The sequence below is a fragment of the Hylaeus volcanicus genome, chromosome 7 (assembly GCF_026283585.1).
Source record: "Hylaeus volcanicus isolate JK05 chromosome 7, UHH_iyHylVolc1.0_haploid, whole genome shotgun sequence".
NCBI classification, from domain to species: Eukaryota; Metazoa; Arthropoda; class Insecta; order Hymenoptera; family Colletidae; genus Hylaeus; species Hylaeus volcanicus.
The window spans coordinates 4350469-4365274 of record NC_071982.1 but is presented as its reverse complement, the minus strand read 5'-3'; the positions used below and the strand labels follow the sequence as shown (position 1 = coordinate 4365274).

Here is a 14806-nt window from a genome sequence, read left to right as displayed (position 1 = left end):
CTGCAATTTATCGTCATCGAGATAACGTCATCAGGGTAAGAGAATCCTCGTGTTCAGCCATCGATAAGAAACCAATAGACTGATCCGGTGTAACAATCAATAATTTGATGCTAGTAATAGGGAAAGATGGACACCGTTATAAAAGAAGACATCAAGATCGTTATTATCTGGCCATGAAATAAGGATGAAGAAACTATATATTACTACTTAAAGGCTACCTCGGGCTATAACTTCAAGTTGAACAACAAATTTCCGACAAAAAATTACTCTTAGACATTTTCTTTGTGTCGCCTTATTCTCGAGTATTTTCACTTTTAATTTTTTTTCTGTGTTTTCGACTTGACACTCTTTAAACGGCCATAACTCCACTAAATTACAGTGCAAACTTAAAAATCAGTATCGTTCATGGCCGTTTAAAGAGCGTCAAGTCGAAAACACAGAAAAAAAATTAAAAGTGAAAATACTCGAGAATAAGACGACACAAAGAAAATGTCTAAGAGTAATTTTTTGTGGGGTTGTAGAATTGACACCCTGCGTATGTCCGGACTTATACGTAGACACTCTGTATATCGTGGCAATGGGAAATCATCGATGTCCTTGAGATAACGTCAAACCATAAAACCTGTGCGTGTCCTCATATTTGCCCACCTGATTCTCGTGACTCACCCTTTACATCACGTACTTGGAAATAGATTGCGATAATGGACTGTTTTCAAATGATTCCCGATCGCGACTTCTGTCGTAGATAATTGAATAACCAAACGAAAGGGGACGATAAGATAAAACTTGATCTATCGTATTAACTCTTCAATAATCTTCCATCGTAAATTACATTCGCCGAGAATAACTGCCTGTAGTTGTACGATATTTTATTTACAACATCGTTTAAGGACGTCGCAATTCGAGGAAAGCGAGGTTAGGTTTATCCAAGTGGGTCACGTGTTCAAGTTGTAAAACACATCATGAAAACCATTCGCCTGGTACAAAATGTAATTTGCGCAAAATATTTACGTCGAGCGCGTATCGGTTTATTAGAGATAATACGCGTCGCAGATAATATGGATTCTCTGTTTCATATTTAAATGGGAACGATAAGCCGTAATTTATTCTTTTATTACGCGCAATAAAATGGTCGATGACGCTTTACCGCGTGCACCAACGAAAATTCAAAATCCACGCTGGTGGAGTGACAAACGAGCCGTCGCTGGAACAACATTTTTTCAAGAAATTCACGTTTAAGATTTTCAAGATATCTCTCATAGTTTTAGAAAGCGGAATCAGAGGATTTCCAACCCTTTGGCGACGAGGAAAAGAGGTACCGACGGAGAGCTAGCGAACTAGTGGCGTTGGGATCGCTATGGTGGCGCTGCCCTACTCCATGCTCAGACTCTAACAAACCTACCACAAATTCAACATAACTCACGCTAAATCCTTGACAGGTTGATCGAGGAATTAAAAAGTTACCGAGAATTCCAAAAGGGCAAACGGAAAGACGTATCAGTGTCAGACAAATTATGAACACTTGAGGATCCCCCCACATGCTCCATTTTTGTAGCTCAGAGTGGCGAATAATTTCGATCGCCGATCGTCTGTCGAGAAAGTTGACGTCGACATTGTGCCAAGGGGATTCCACTTTTGCATCCTGTCCACGTTTTTCGGATGAGGACAAACGAGGCAACGAATTCCAGTCCGCCCAATAGAAGGACCGTGCGCCGACAATAGGTTAAAGCGTCAAATTAGGCGGTGCAGGTCAACTGCATGGGCGTCCCTTTGGCTTCGTGACTGTCGGCTGAATTCTGGCTGAACCCCCCCGGATATAGGGTTGCCTCTATAATGCCATAATACAAATAAGTCAGTCAGTCAGTTGGTGCCCCGCCGCGTATACCCTACGGTCTATTATGGTTCTTGATCTCCGACCATTATGCGTCCACCTTTCTCCCCCGATTGTTGGCTGCAAAGTCATTCGAGGTAGCACGAAGCACAGAGGAGCCTCTGTCCCCCTTCGTGCTCTGGCTTCGTCTCTGTCCCCCCAATAGTCACGGCGCTCGTTGCTCCTTTCGTACCCCTCCGACACCCCAGTACCTTAAACCCCACGTCTCGCCTACGCTTCTGTATCTCCAATCCTCTTTTAGCCACACCACAGAGCTCTACCTTGCTCTCCTTCCATGAACGGATGTCCTTTTGCAGCGCTGTATCAGATTAGATTGGATTACTGTCAGTGGCTGAGCATTAGACATCCTTCGGCCTGTTTGATGGCGATGAATGGGAACTTCGTACACTTTTCTTCTTCGTCTGGTAGCAGGGAAACCGTGCTCGACACTTCTAGCTTCGCGGATAGTGTTTACCAATTTTCTTTAAATCTTCATGTTTTTCTCTGGTCCGTAGTTGCGAGGATCTTCTGCAACGATGAGAAATGTTTAAGAGAGGAAACGAGACAAACGTATCAGCAAACTTCAGATTTATTCGAAGCCTAGGGTTTTGCCCATCACTGATCTTCTGTATCCAGGATAAACCGAATGCCAGGAGGCTACCAGCGGCATTTACCTTCTTTTAATGGGTGTAGACTTTATCATTCTAGCTTCGGATGCAGTAGACCTCTAGGTATCAGACATCTTCAGAGTTGTTGGATTACGACGAATGACGAAAAACGCAACGAAATGTAACAATTTTAGAGACGAGACCAGTGAACAGATTTAAGGGAAATCCCCCATGGAAACGTCGGTGACGCCACTCGTTCCCAGAGCTGATTTGCGAGATAAAGCCTGGCCTGGGCCCTGCGCTCACGTATAGAGGCTCTATCGTTAAACATGGCGAGATTATACGCATCTGCCGTAGCCGTGCGATCGAGGAAACCGTCCACGATCCGCGTTACAAAACCCTGACAACAATAATGATGTCGATTTTCTGCGCGCGTTGCCCGATCATCCATCATCGACCGGTTATTATTTAAGCCGCAACTTGACGCCATAAATACGTCGTTAGAGGTAAGTCGTTGCGTCCGTGAACAATGTTGTGCGCGATGACATTGATGCATCGGACCTCATCTTTATCCGACACGTCAGCGTCACTTATTGCACCCGCTCGGAGGAGGCTGTGGACCTACGCGGACAATTAGGCTCGGGGCATCCTTTCAATGCTGGTCCTTTTCTCCTTCGTTTTTCACGAATTTAGAACGATTTCCCGCCAGGATTGATGCGCGGTTCACGCAGGAGCGAGGTGTTTCGAAATGGCTGACTGCTAGGCAGGTATGGGAAACGAACCTATTTTTTTGAGGGAGGGAGTCGATGAAGAAATTAAATATCGAACAAGGCAGGTGTATTCTGCGGGGAAAAATGCAGGAAAAAGGTCTGATAGAGATCAGTCTTAAAATGTTTGGCGTTTGAGGTAGAGGGTGTTTTAGTTCGAGGTTGGATTCCTGTCTGAAGCAACAGCGGTTACCCCGGTTTCAAGTGACGTACAGTCGATGGAAGCTTGAAAGTATAATTTCTTCGATAATTGTCAATTAAATTGTAAAATTTACCCACGTGGCATTGATAGCGTTGCAAAAAGACAGCGCGCGGAGCGTTTGTGGAAACGCAGCACTTTTCCGTCACAACTTTAGCACGTGCAAATTCCGATATTCGGCCAATCACATTAACCTCTAACGCGCAGTGATAGACTAATGAAAATTGCACGCAAAACTGTTGGTATCGCGTCGTCGGAACTCCGCTGAAGCTCGCACAGTAATTACCAAACGAATAACTCTTACGCTAAATACTAATTACGAAACAAATTACTTGCGTGTCATAAAGAAAACATTAATAGCTAAATATTTGCATAATATACTATCCCGTGCCGTTCGTTTAAACGGCGCGAAGCATCGATCCAACCACGTGGCAAGTCACTTGGTCAAATTTATCGCTACATCACCATGAATGTTAATAAACCACGGTCTAATTGTTTATCCAATCCCTCAATCGAATCAATTTTGAACAATGTTTTGTCCCTCCTCTACTCGGATCTGTTCCGATAACTGTCTCCCTTGCGGGCAGAGACTGGACAGGCTTCAGTCCGTTTAATGTATTAGTTCAAGTCGCGTTTTTAGCATGAATAAAAAAGTAAACCATGTACGACACTCTAATTTTGTTTTGTTAATTGATACACGGAGTTAGGTTAGGAAAGGTAGAAGAAGTATTGGAATAGTGGCGCCGTGAGAAGGCGAGGTGGCGCTGCGATCGCTACAAGATGGCGCTGTAATGTCGTGGCCCTGTGGCGCCACTAATTAACCGTGCACTGAAACAATTGTCCTCCCCACCTCTTCTTCAGGACGTTCCATAAAGAAAAAGGGGAATTTTACAAATTTTTTTATTACCTTTCTAAGTAAGGGAAAGTAATGCGAATAGATTTCCCTTCGGTCCAAATGTAAAAATGAGATCGAGAATGAAATGCACAGTATTCTGCGATAGTCAGACTGAAATATGCAAATACGGGTGTGTAGTAACACGGGGATAAAGAGGGTTGCGCACGTGATTCCGGACAATTCAAATCTTTCGCTCTCGGCGTCGCGAGGGTGGCCCTCGAATGCGTGATTTACCATCAAAATTCACGAGTAGATAAAAAAGGAAGGATTAATGCCGGCGACGGATTATTTTCTCCTCTGCCCCGATGGCTCTTTTTACGGATTGTATCCAAATTTCTCAAAGCGAAACATAATTTCTGGCATTACGGTAGATTATAATTTTATTCGCAGCCGCCTTCGACGCGTCATCGTAAACCGTATCAAACACCGATACTAGCGCTTTTGCTATCGTCGACGTCTTCGCCCACGCGAACGGGTGTCCCAGTTCACCCGGATCCACTTGATAGACCATGGAGAAACGAGAGCGGACTCCCCCTCGTTTTAACTGAAAATAGAACACAGCGAGAGAGCGTGACAAATGACGAAGCCATCGCGAACGCGTTCCCCGCGAGGATCCGTCCCGATAATCTGTCGTCTGGCCTTGGCTATCTCAGGTGACAAATGATAAGCGGATGCAAAGTGAGGTAAAAGCAGATTTTGAGTAGCGGAAACGTGCCACCGGGCAACCAGATATCTGCCCGTGTGAATGGACCCGACATAATGTTCGAAACCTATCCCCCTCCCCTCCCCTCCTCACTGTAGGTCCTTCCTGCTTCATCCCGTGAACGATGACTGATAGACCGAAAAAGGACAGCGACTTAAGCCTGTTTGTCGGCCCTCATGAATCGGAGCAGCTGTGCCGTTTGGCACCCGAGGCCTTTTATAGGGCCCCAACAAAGCCGGGCCGTCGTATTTGGACAGTATTAGCGTTAAATTTGGTCAATGAAATAGTTTCACAGGACCCCAGGCGCGTTCTCGCTTCTGTAGGGTATCCAACGTGGATGGACCACTTTCCACGCGACGCCAGCCGACTCGAAGTGGCTGTTCGATTTCAAATTTTAGCCTTTCTTAGGCGGGACAACCTGCCATGTATTGCTTAGATCAGCAAAGAGGTTCAGGTTGCAAAGAGACATCATCGTAAGGACTTCTGCAACTACATTCCGTGTTAAAATTGGTTTCAGGTACCAGGGACTTCTACGGGCTGCAGATGAAGTAGTAGCAGGAAGATAGCCATCTTCATGGCTATCAGGATGAAATGTTAGATAATCTACACCATCGTGTTATACATACTTATCATAAGATTCTGTCACGAATGTTATACTAATGTTATACACTTTTAGCCTCAAGATATCTCATCGCTGATTCAAACTCTGTTTTGATTCAAGCTTGCCTCATATTCATCGTGTGTATCATGAAGGCTACCGAGTCTTTACCACCATTGTGCACTTTTGTCCTGAAACTAACCTTCATCGTCCTCAAGGTAGCCTCATCTCTATCACCAGTAACGTATCCTACTTATCAAGAGCCAGTACCACGAAGGCCACGAATCCCTCACCATTGCATCAAAAGAGTCCGATGCAAGGGTGATACTCCGTTGGTATGTGGACCTAAACAACGGAATCTCTGGTAGCGAGGACCAATAGGACGCCGAGGATTTCGACTCCAGGCCGTCCAGGCTGCCGGCGGACTTCTCGTCTCGCAGCCATTATCAATCATCCATTCAACTCCCTCTATTTCCGGCTTAGCGGTATAATCGCTCGAATCACAGAATAGCAGGTAGTCCAACGCGTCCCCCTCCGCCCTGCCTCCGCAGCCTGTAATTGTAATTAGCCTATTATTCCGAGGATCGGAATTTTGTTTCTCTGTTTGGGACGCGGGGTCGCCCTTTGTTGGACTTCTGTAGAAGCTGGACGTCGCGTCGCCTTGTGGACCTTAAGCCCCGCAGCGCCTCCCCACGGACCCTCAATGGGGCACCGTGTTTTTCGGGGGACTGGGCTTCTAGGAGCAGCGCTGATCTGTTTTTAATGGCGGCTGGTGGAAGTTGTTCCTCGGGCGAGGCCGTGGAGCGAATTTAAATTTTCTGGGGGTCGCGGATTTTCTGTATTTGCAGCCCATTGGGTGTCTTAAGTCTTAAGGGAACGATCGCACGGATCTCTGCAGAACGTCGCTACGTTGATGTTCTTAGATAGTTACGAAACAATTGAGTCCCGAGAGCCTCGAATCAATGACATTTTTACACCTAGGAGCCAAATTAAATATGGAGGATATCAAAATATCAACTTGATTGGTGTGTATAAATATATTATTCTTGTATATTTCTTACATATTAAAATATATACGTATAATTCTTGAAAAGGTAGCCTCCAATCCCACTGGAATGTAATACAGAAACGTTTATTAATGTTCGACAGGGACGAATAACGCAGACAGTTGGTGTGCACATTTATTGATTTTCCCATAACGCAGCGAGCGGATAGAGTTTCATTAATATTGCCTCCGAAAGATCATCGCATTATCGTGCCCGGAGCTTCACAGTCGTCACCCGTTTCGTTCCGCATGGGTGCTTCCTTCGAAACGGTCCCATTAAACCCGCTTCTGTGAACCCTGAAACGTCTCAATTCTTCCGTTTTAATCTCCTAAGTAGCGAGGCTGCGCGTACCTCTAATTGAAACCCTTTACAATCGCCGAAATCAGTCGTAAACATAAATTAAATCTCTCGCTGTGCAATTCGATTATTTATGGTACGTTCTCTACGGTGACTCGATTTGCCAAATTGCGTCACATCCTTCTCTACGTTCGTTCGAGCCAAAATTAATTCAAATTCCAATTAAAAATTAAATTTCTTCTTCAAAGAGTTATTCGAGACTATGGCTTAAATCAACGCACAACGAAGTTTAAAGAAGTTGACAGGAAAGTTGCCTCGTGATTCCTGAAACGAACGCTCCCAATCGCCCCTATATATACAATCCAGCATACATATGTATCGTCACCCTCTATTTCTTTTTCCAGAAAGTATTTGTTTCGAAGTTTCGGGGAGAACGCATTATCAGATAGGATGGGTTGTCGAGCCTGGAGGAAAGTCTCTCCCGAGTCCTGGCCAAGGACGATTCCGCGAAGTTTGAATGGCGAATGCCTACGACGTGATCATGAGACGCGTAATCGCGGCTCGAATATAAATTTCCCAAATTCGCGTTCGATCCCTCTGAATGTTCCGCTGTTGTTCGCCGCATCTGGGCACGATTCTCCCCTGTCTTCGACTGGCCCCCCTCCGGATCTAATTTTTCATGCGGGCTTCGATGGTTCTTCGCATCTGTTTCAGGTGTCCTCTTAACCGTGAATCGAAGACATTTATCTCAAAGCAACCGAGGTGGTTCTCGAGGACACTCGACAGCTTCGGTTCACCTTCGCATCTGGACTCGAGGTGTACAGAGTGTAGGAAAGCTTTTTATCTATTTTGGAAGAAAAGGATAGGTGCATTTTGTCCTGAGCTGGAGAACTCGTCACAGTAAGGCTACCTAGCAGGCTCGTGTTTTAGAGTCTAAGACTTACTTAGACGCCTAGATGCTTGGTCAAGGATGGTCTATAGAATGATATAGAAACGTTGGACAGGCCGAGCACTTGTGAGAAAGGCCATGTCCCTCTAGCGACGAGAAGAGGAGGTGCCAACACATATCTATTAGGTGAACTGGAAAATAATGTCGTTTCTGGAAATCTCGATACTTGCTTATTATCAGATCATTGATTTTTATCGATCTTGAATTGAAAATTTGCACGCTAGATGACATAGAGCTGTTGATTGATAATTGCTTAAAAATAGATACTTATTAAGAATGAATTTGCTCGAATTTAATGTAAAAGAAAGTGACATTACTTCTCGGTCCCCCTAATATTTTGGAGAAACTCTAGCGATTCTAACCAAGATGAAATTCCTTTTCAACTCCCAAACTATTAGGGCGTCCTAAATACCTTTAAGTTTTATAAAAAAAAAAAAGGTAATCTCTCCCATTTTACAATATTTTCCCACCTTTCTGACACAGTCATTATATCGTCGCTATCAAATTTTTATATTACCAAAGGCTGCGGCACGAACTTATGACCTACTACATTCTCCAATGAACAAGTATCAAGAACCGAATGCCCCCAGTTAAAGCACGTACAGGAGTCGAGCAGAATTATCAAAAGGGGACACAGATTCTATGTCCCCCTGAGGCTATTAGTCCGCAACCTTCGAAGAGACTTCACCCTAGGACTCCTGAGGAGCAGTTCCATCACCTGCGAAACGAGAACCAAAACGCGTCCGAGTTTCCCTAATTTTCGCAGACTTTCCCGTTTCGTCTCGGCTCGTTTTACGGGACATAAACTGATAATTGAGCCGGGGGGTCGTCCTGGTGATAAATGCTGGCTAATTTCACGCGTCATCGGGTTTTATTAACGATCACCGCGTCACGCGCGACGGAAAAAGGCGAGCATCGGGTCCACGAGGAGCCGGAGGGGGAGGGGGCAGGAGGATCTGTCGGTGAAGAAGTCGTTTTAACACCGGGGCGCCCCAGGGACCGCATTGTGCCCCAATCATTACACGCCGATGATTGCATTCTATTAGCCGTGCAGCCCAGCCTTTTGCCCGCACCCAGTAATCCGTGTCATCGCGTTCCACGGCAGATGATGGAATAACCATACAGTTAGCCACTCCGGGGCCCCTGTTGCCCCCCCCTGTCTAATTTTCTTTCCTCCGGTTGTTGCGTGACGCTTTCGGCGTTGATCGTACGAAAACATCGCGAGCGTTTCGAACTAATAATGCAAAATAATTCAAATCTCCTGTTTGGGATAGGGGGGGGGGGGGGGGACATAATGGACGCCGATTAAACGGGAGTCCTTTTCCAGCGAAGAGTGACCTGGTGTTAATCGGACCGAGAGGAGTTCGCGAGGATCGCAGTCTTGGAAGGATGGCACTGTTTCGATGAACCCAATGTTGTGTTCGTCAAATGAGTGCTTCAGGAAAGTTGTACAAAAGTTTGTAGCGCGGATTATTTGTTTTTTTAGAGTACGGTTATTTCTTTGCGAGCTCTCGCTGTTCGAGTCGGTAAACCTAGCCTTCGCTACTCGAGCCTGGAACAGACGATTAAGAAATGTTTTTATGTTTCAGAAATACGCGCCTTAAACCCTGATGCATCTAGACGATGACGATTCGCTTGGAGGATGATCGAATCGGGGTGGAAAACGACGTTGGAATGGCGTTCAGAGCTGAAGCTGTCTCCCCCCTTAACAGTTCATTCCGAATATGAACTGGCAATCTAATATCCATTTGCATGGTTACCTGTCCACCGTACGTGTCGTCCATTCGTGTCTTATAATTCGAGAAAAATGGCGTTTCCGCGAGCGTAATCGCGACGCGAGGTCTTGGGCGGGGGGTGGGGGGGTGGGGGGCAGGCAACGCAGAACATAAATTCGTCGTTAAGAACTATGGCTCCCCGTCGTTGGGGTTTTATCTCCTTTCTATGGAAAGTCATTACGCAGGTTCCTCCGACTACCCGCGTCCCTGGATCCTCCCCGTTGATCCCTTTCAGGCCCTGGTGCGCCTTCCTGTTTAGAGTGAAGTTATTACGGGGCCGGGATCGTCCAATAATATGGCGCGAATCGTTGGACCCCGCGCGCCAGTGCCTCATTGTCGCGATCAACTGGCAATAAAGCTCTCCTGTTCGGTGATTAAATGGCGTCGATTAATCGACCCCGGGCATTAGGTCTTCGCGCGATCTGCGAATTGAAACGATTAACGAATCCCGATTTAGCGGCATTTGCGGACCCCTACTGAGATTCCTGGTTGTTGGTGTACATTTGTCGCCGTGTTGGTTGAGCTCGATGCTGGATGACGAAAAGAATGAGACTCGGCGGGTCTACATTGAGGTTTGTTGTCGCTGTCGGGCGGCTGAGACAGTTTGATGTTAGGTTGCAAAAGGAAAGCTGGGAGCACGACCAACGTGTTCAAGTGACCGCTTTCAAGTGACTATCTCCGACTATCCAAGTGATCTCCCACTATTTCGAGTGACCTATATAGTATATAGTGACCTATAGTATTCAAAATTTGTTACAAAGGTAAAGATCACGTCGCTATACCCCGAATACTCTTAATAGAGGTTATGGTCGCCTAAACCAGCTCCAAATGAAAAGCCCCTGTATCGGTCGCCAATAAAAGTCGTCTTATTTAAACAGCGGATCGGCAGATTATGTCGCATAATTGAACGCCGCTATCGAGGGCCGCAGAACACGCCATATGCCGTGTTTTCATAAAGCGTTAAGTCGCGCTTTTATCGCGCGTCATTGTCTCCATTATTATCGCTGTATCGCGACCGTGTAAAACGGAATATCATGAAAGCAGATCGTGGGGAGGTCTAATAGATTCGCGTCAAGTTTAAATTGCTCGAGTTTTCGACCCTTCCCTCCCCCCCCCCCCCAACTCTTCCCACTCACTTCCATCCCCGCCATCGTTTGCAAGGACTTGCTCGCGACCGTGGAGATAAATCAAAATTAGCTTCAGGTAAAGGACGCGCTCGCGTCGCTTGTAAAACGGAATCCAAGAAACTTTTTCGACGAAATTAAACGCGAATTTGAAACGGGGGAAGATTTCATCTGTTTTTCTGGTACTCTTGGTTCGACGATTTCGTACTTTAACATCGTAATTTTGCACTCTTGAAGTCATCTAAAACAAAACCTCACTTCATGAATCTTTTTCAGTTAAATTAGCATTGAATTCTTCAATTTAATTCGTTACAAAGAGAACTTGTTAGCAATATTACAAAATTATTAAACTACTGAACCAAGTTCGTCTTGATATTAAAAATATACAACAGGTCCACTAGTGTAACTAGGAAAACATTTGTTAAGCCTTTTCGCAGAGTGTTGAAACGTTATAAGAATTTCCATTTTGCGATGAACTGATATCCGTATAAATTTCCAGGCACACGAATAAACATTTCCCTGAAGAAACGGTGGAAACGGAATGAAATCTCGGGATTGGAGTTAATTAAAATTAGAAAACACCGTAGTAGACTGTATAATCTCCTTGGGTGATAAACCGTCTGCAAGCATCGGACGTTCAGCGTTGAACTGGCTGGGTTTCCACTCGCCTAGAAAGCATCGCTGCTCTCCAAATAAACTGCGTCGTGGAAAGCATCCACGCCCCGTGATTTTCCCCGTGGACGTTTCAGCTTCCTCGAGGAGGCTCAAAATTCCCCGTTTAAATCAGGAAAAAGTACGCTCACTCTTGGTGAGAGTGGAGACACCTGAAAGGGATAGGGAAAGACAGAACTGAATTGGATGGAATACTCTGGTGGTAGTGCCAATTTTCTTGCGCCTATTCAGAAACATAGGTAGTTGGCGTAGAAGCTTCGTATTAATTTATTAACAACTTAACTCAAATGAGGATTAAGAACGGAGTACCTCCAAGTGAGCTACTTAAGATCATTACAAGTAATACACGTATTCTTTTTATTTTCTAAGAAATGATCACCTATAGTTTACAGCTCCAACTGCTACTAATCATCGAGGAAGGCCCCTAGCCTGCACACATTTAACCTCCCTTTATCTTCCAACACGAACTGCAAACACGGAAAAAGTCCGAGCCAAGAAACTAGCTTGCTAATTCCAGAAACAAACAGTAAACTCCCCGCTGCAATGCACCCAAACTTCACGTAGATAGTGTCCATCGAATTTGCATCGTACGGCCAGCAAGACTCCGCGTAAGTGCAGTCCAGCGACCCCATACCTGCTCGCTAATTGATACACACCGTTTGTTCCACGAACGCAGCAAATGGTTATCGATCCGGTCTCGAGCGCTCACCCTTTCGATAGCCAACTCGATACAAAACGATACCATCGATTCGGTATCGCTCGACTGCGACGTCTGTTCGACGAAGGCGATGGACGGAAGGAAAGAGGAGCCCCGTGTAACCGAGAGAATGGCCGTCGAAGAGTGGAATAAATTATTCATCCCGGTCGAGAGGAGCGAAAGGTTCGACCCGTGGCGTTTCGCGATCATTAAATTGGTCGAACGCCAGCGAGTACGGTTAAGTTCATCCGACATCAGTTACGTCATCCGCGAAGGCAATGCTTTGGCGAGGGGGTGGGCGGAGGTGGAGGGTGGCGAAGTAACCGAATTCTCGTTGACACGTGCATCGCCATACGTAGAGAACGCGAGGAACAAGCCAAATGGACCATCGGAAGCAAATAACTCGATTTGCTCGGTCTACGCGCACTTGACTGGCTCGAGAGCCCGGAGACGAGGGTGGCAAAGCAGGAGGGACGAGCGGAAGAGCGAGGAGGAGGGGTGAACGGGGGTTGAGAGAGCGGACGGCAGTCAGGGCGGAAGGAAGCAAGGAAGCAAGGAAGTTATCGAGGCGGTAGTGTCACCATAGTCATACAGAGGTGCCCAGTTGTCGAGCAAACTAGCGAGCCAGTCAGCCAAACAGCTCAGCCAGCCAACGGAGCCGGCCAACCAGCCAGCCAGTAAGCGAACCAGCGAGTTCTTGTTTTATTCAGTCGGGATCATAAATTACGAATTTAAACACACAATGAAAGACGCTTAACAAGAAGCTAACGCGAGATTGAGAGGCCCCGCCCGAAACACCTCTTCTTACGGGGGAACGACCCGCGCGGGCCAATCGGGGAGTGGGAACGCCCCGCGGCGTACGGCCGTCCCACCGTCCCCACGCCAATCCACAAGCTCCGCCGGCAGACGGTCGAACGGTGCGGACCTATCGGCGCCTAGCGGGGTTCCCCGAGCCCCCAGGCGCGACCAGGCACGAGCACGACGAGAGTGAGTCGCTCACCGAGCGAACAGACTCGCCGCTCCCCGATGCACCCCAGTCGCACATCACTTGGCGAGCCGAGCCCCCATTAGTTCTCGCGTCTCAGCTCGCGCTTCGCCGACCCCTAGCCACGATCCCTCGGTTGTCCCGTGATCGTCTCGAGTACACAGTGCGTCTTAAGGTTACCCCCATCGATCGACCAGTTCTTCGTCCAGCTCTGATTATTCTCGGAAGGGAATAACCGTCGTCCAGAAAGCATGGGCCGAGAGCATCAAACCTCGTGAATCCGCAGTGCCGCGGTTGTTAAAAGCTCCCTGAGCAGAGGACGTGGTCCCCGCAGGGGGTGTCCCCAAGGATGTGTCTCTGAGTACACAGTGCGTTCGTTAGCATCGTCCGTCGATCGCTTCGAAGGCTCCCTCTAGCCTAGTCTATCAGGAGATAGATTCTTCAAAAGAAACGGGAGTAACCGTCGTTCAGAAGGCATGGATCGGGAGGATAGTGCTCAAGAGTCGTGAACCCGCGGTGCCCTTGTCAAGCGGCCCCCCGAACCAGAGGATCGTGTCCCCCAAAAGGGGGTTTATGTGAGTGATGTCTCGTGTGAATCAGTGACCAAGTGCTTAGGATACTCGCCAGGGCCCCGACAGGCAACCGACGATAGGTCCCCGTTGCCACGGGGAGGAACTCTTTCAAGATTTTCCGCTCATTGCCGAACTATGCGTGGTGCGAGATGGTGTGTTCTCTGACCAACAATAACAACAACGGCAAGAGTTGCAACGACAGTGAGCCCTTGCAGCCGCGATCCAGCCCCGACGCGCAGCTAGGCGAGAACATGTCGCTGAGCGACGCTCACAGACGGAACAGCCACTTGGAGGGCGACAGGAGCTCGTCGGCGGGTTCATCGCTGGGCTCGTGCTCGCCGCCGCCGGCGTCTAGCCACTCGCCACCACCTGCCAGACCGCCGTGGTTGCACGACTTCCACGCGGCGGCGGCACCGCACGTTCTCCAGTTCCTCAACCTGAGCGCAGCTGGCGGCAGCATGCTGGCCAGCCAGCCCCTGGCCGCCCTGCACTCCATGGCGGAGAGGAGTCATCACCAACAGCATCAGCAGCACCAACAACACCAGCAGCAGCACCACCAACAACAGCAACAGCAGCAGCAGGCGGGCATCCAGCTGCCCAGGATCAGCGTGCCCCTGTCCACCATCACCCAGGGTCAGTCCTCGCCTACAGGGAGCGGGAAGCACAGTCCTGCTACCTCGATTACCTCTGTCGGGAGCAATCCCCACGGGATAGACTCGATACTCTCGCGACCGGCGGCCACGCATCCTCAGGCACCCGTCTCGGCGACACACGCCGCGCTCCAGCCGACGCCGCATCCTCAGCACATGACCACCCCTCGTTACGCCATGCACGCGGGATTCACTGCGTCCTCAGGTTTGTATTCAGGTTTCAAAGTGACTAACCAACTATTCCCTCCATGAGCCCTACACTATGAACTTCCAAGCTCAGCAGTGGTTTAGGTAATATAGTGGGCTAGACGGTACTGAGCTTTGATACAGAGGACTAGGGGGTACTAGCCTCAAATATACAGAGGACTAGAGGGTACAAGGCTCAAATATACAGAGGAC

General features: G+C 47.7%; 1 protein-coding gene across 1 annotated transcript in view; it reads left to right on the top strand.

The window, feature by feature from the left end:
* Window positions 1–13301: 13301 nt before the first annotated feature.
* LOC128880106 (homeobox protein Nkx-6.2-like) overlaps window positions 13302–14806 on the top strand; it is a 33394-nt gene continuing 31889 nt past the window's right edge. Inside the window, exon 1 of the mRNA XM_054129819.1 lies at window positions 13302–14612. Within this exon, the coding sequence (XP_053985794.1) occupies window positions 13907–14612 (706 nt within the window). The 5' untranslated portion in view covers window positions 13302–13906. The remainder of the gene's footprint in view (window positions 14613–14806) is intronic.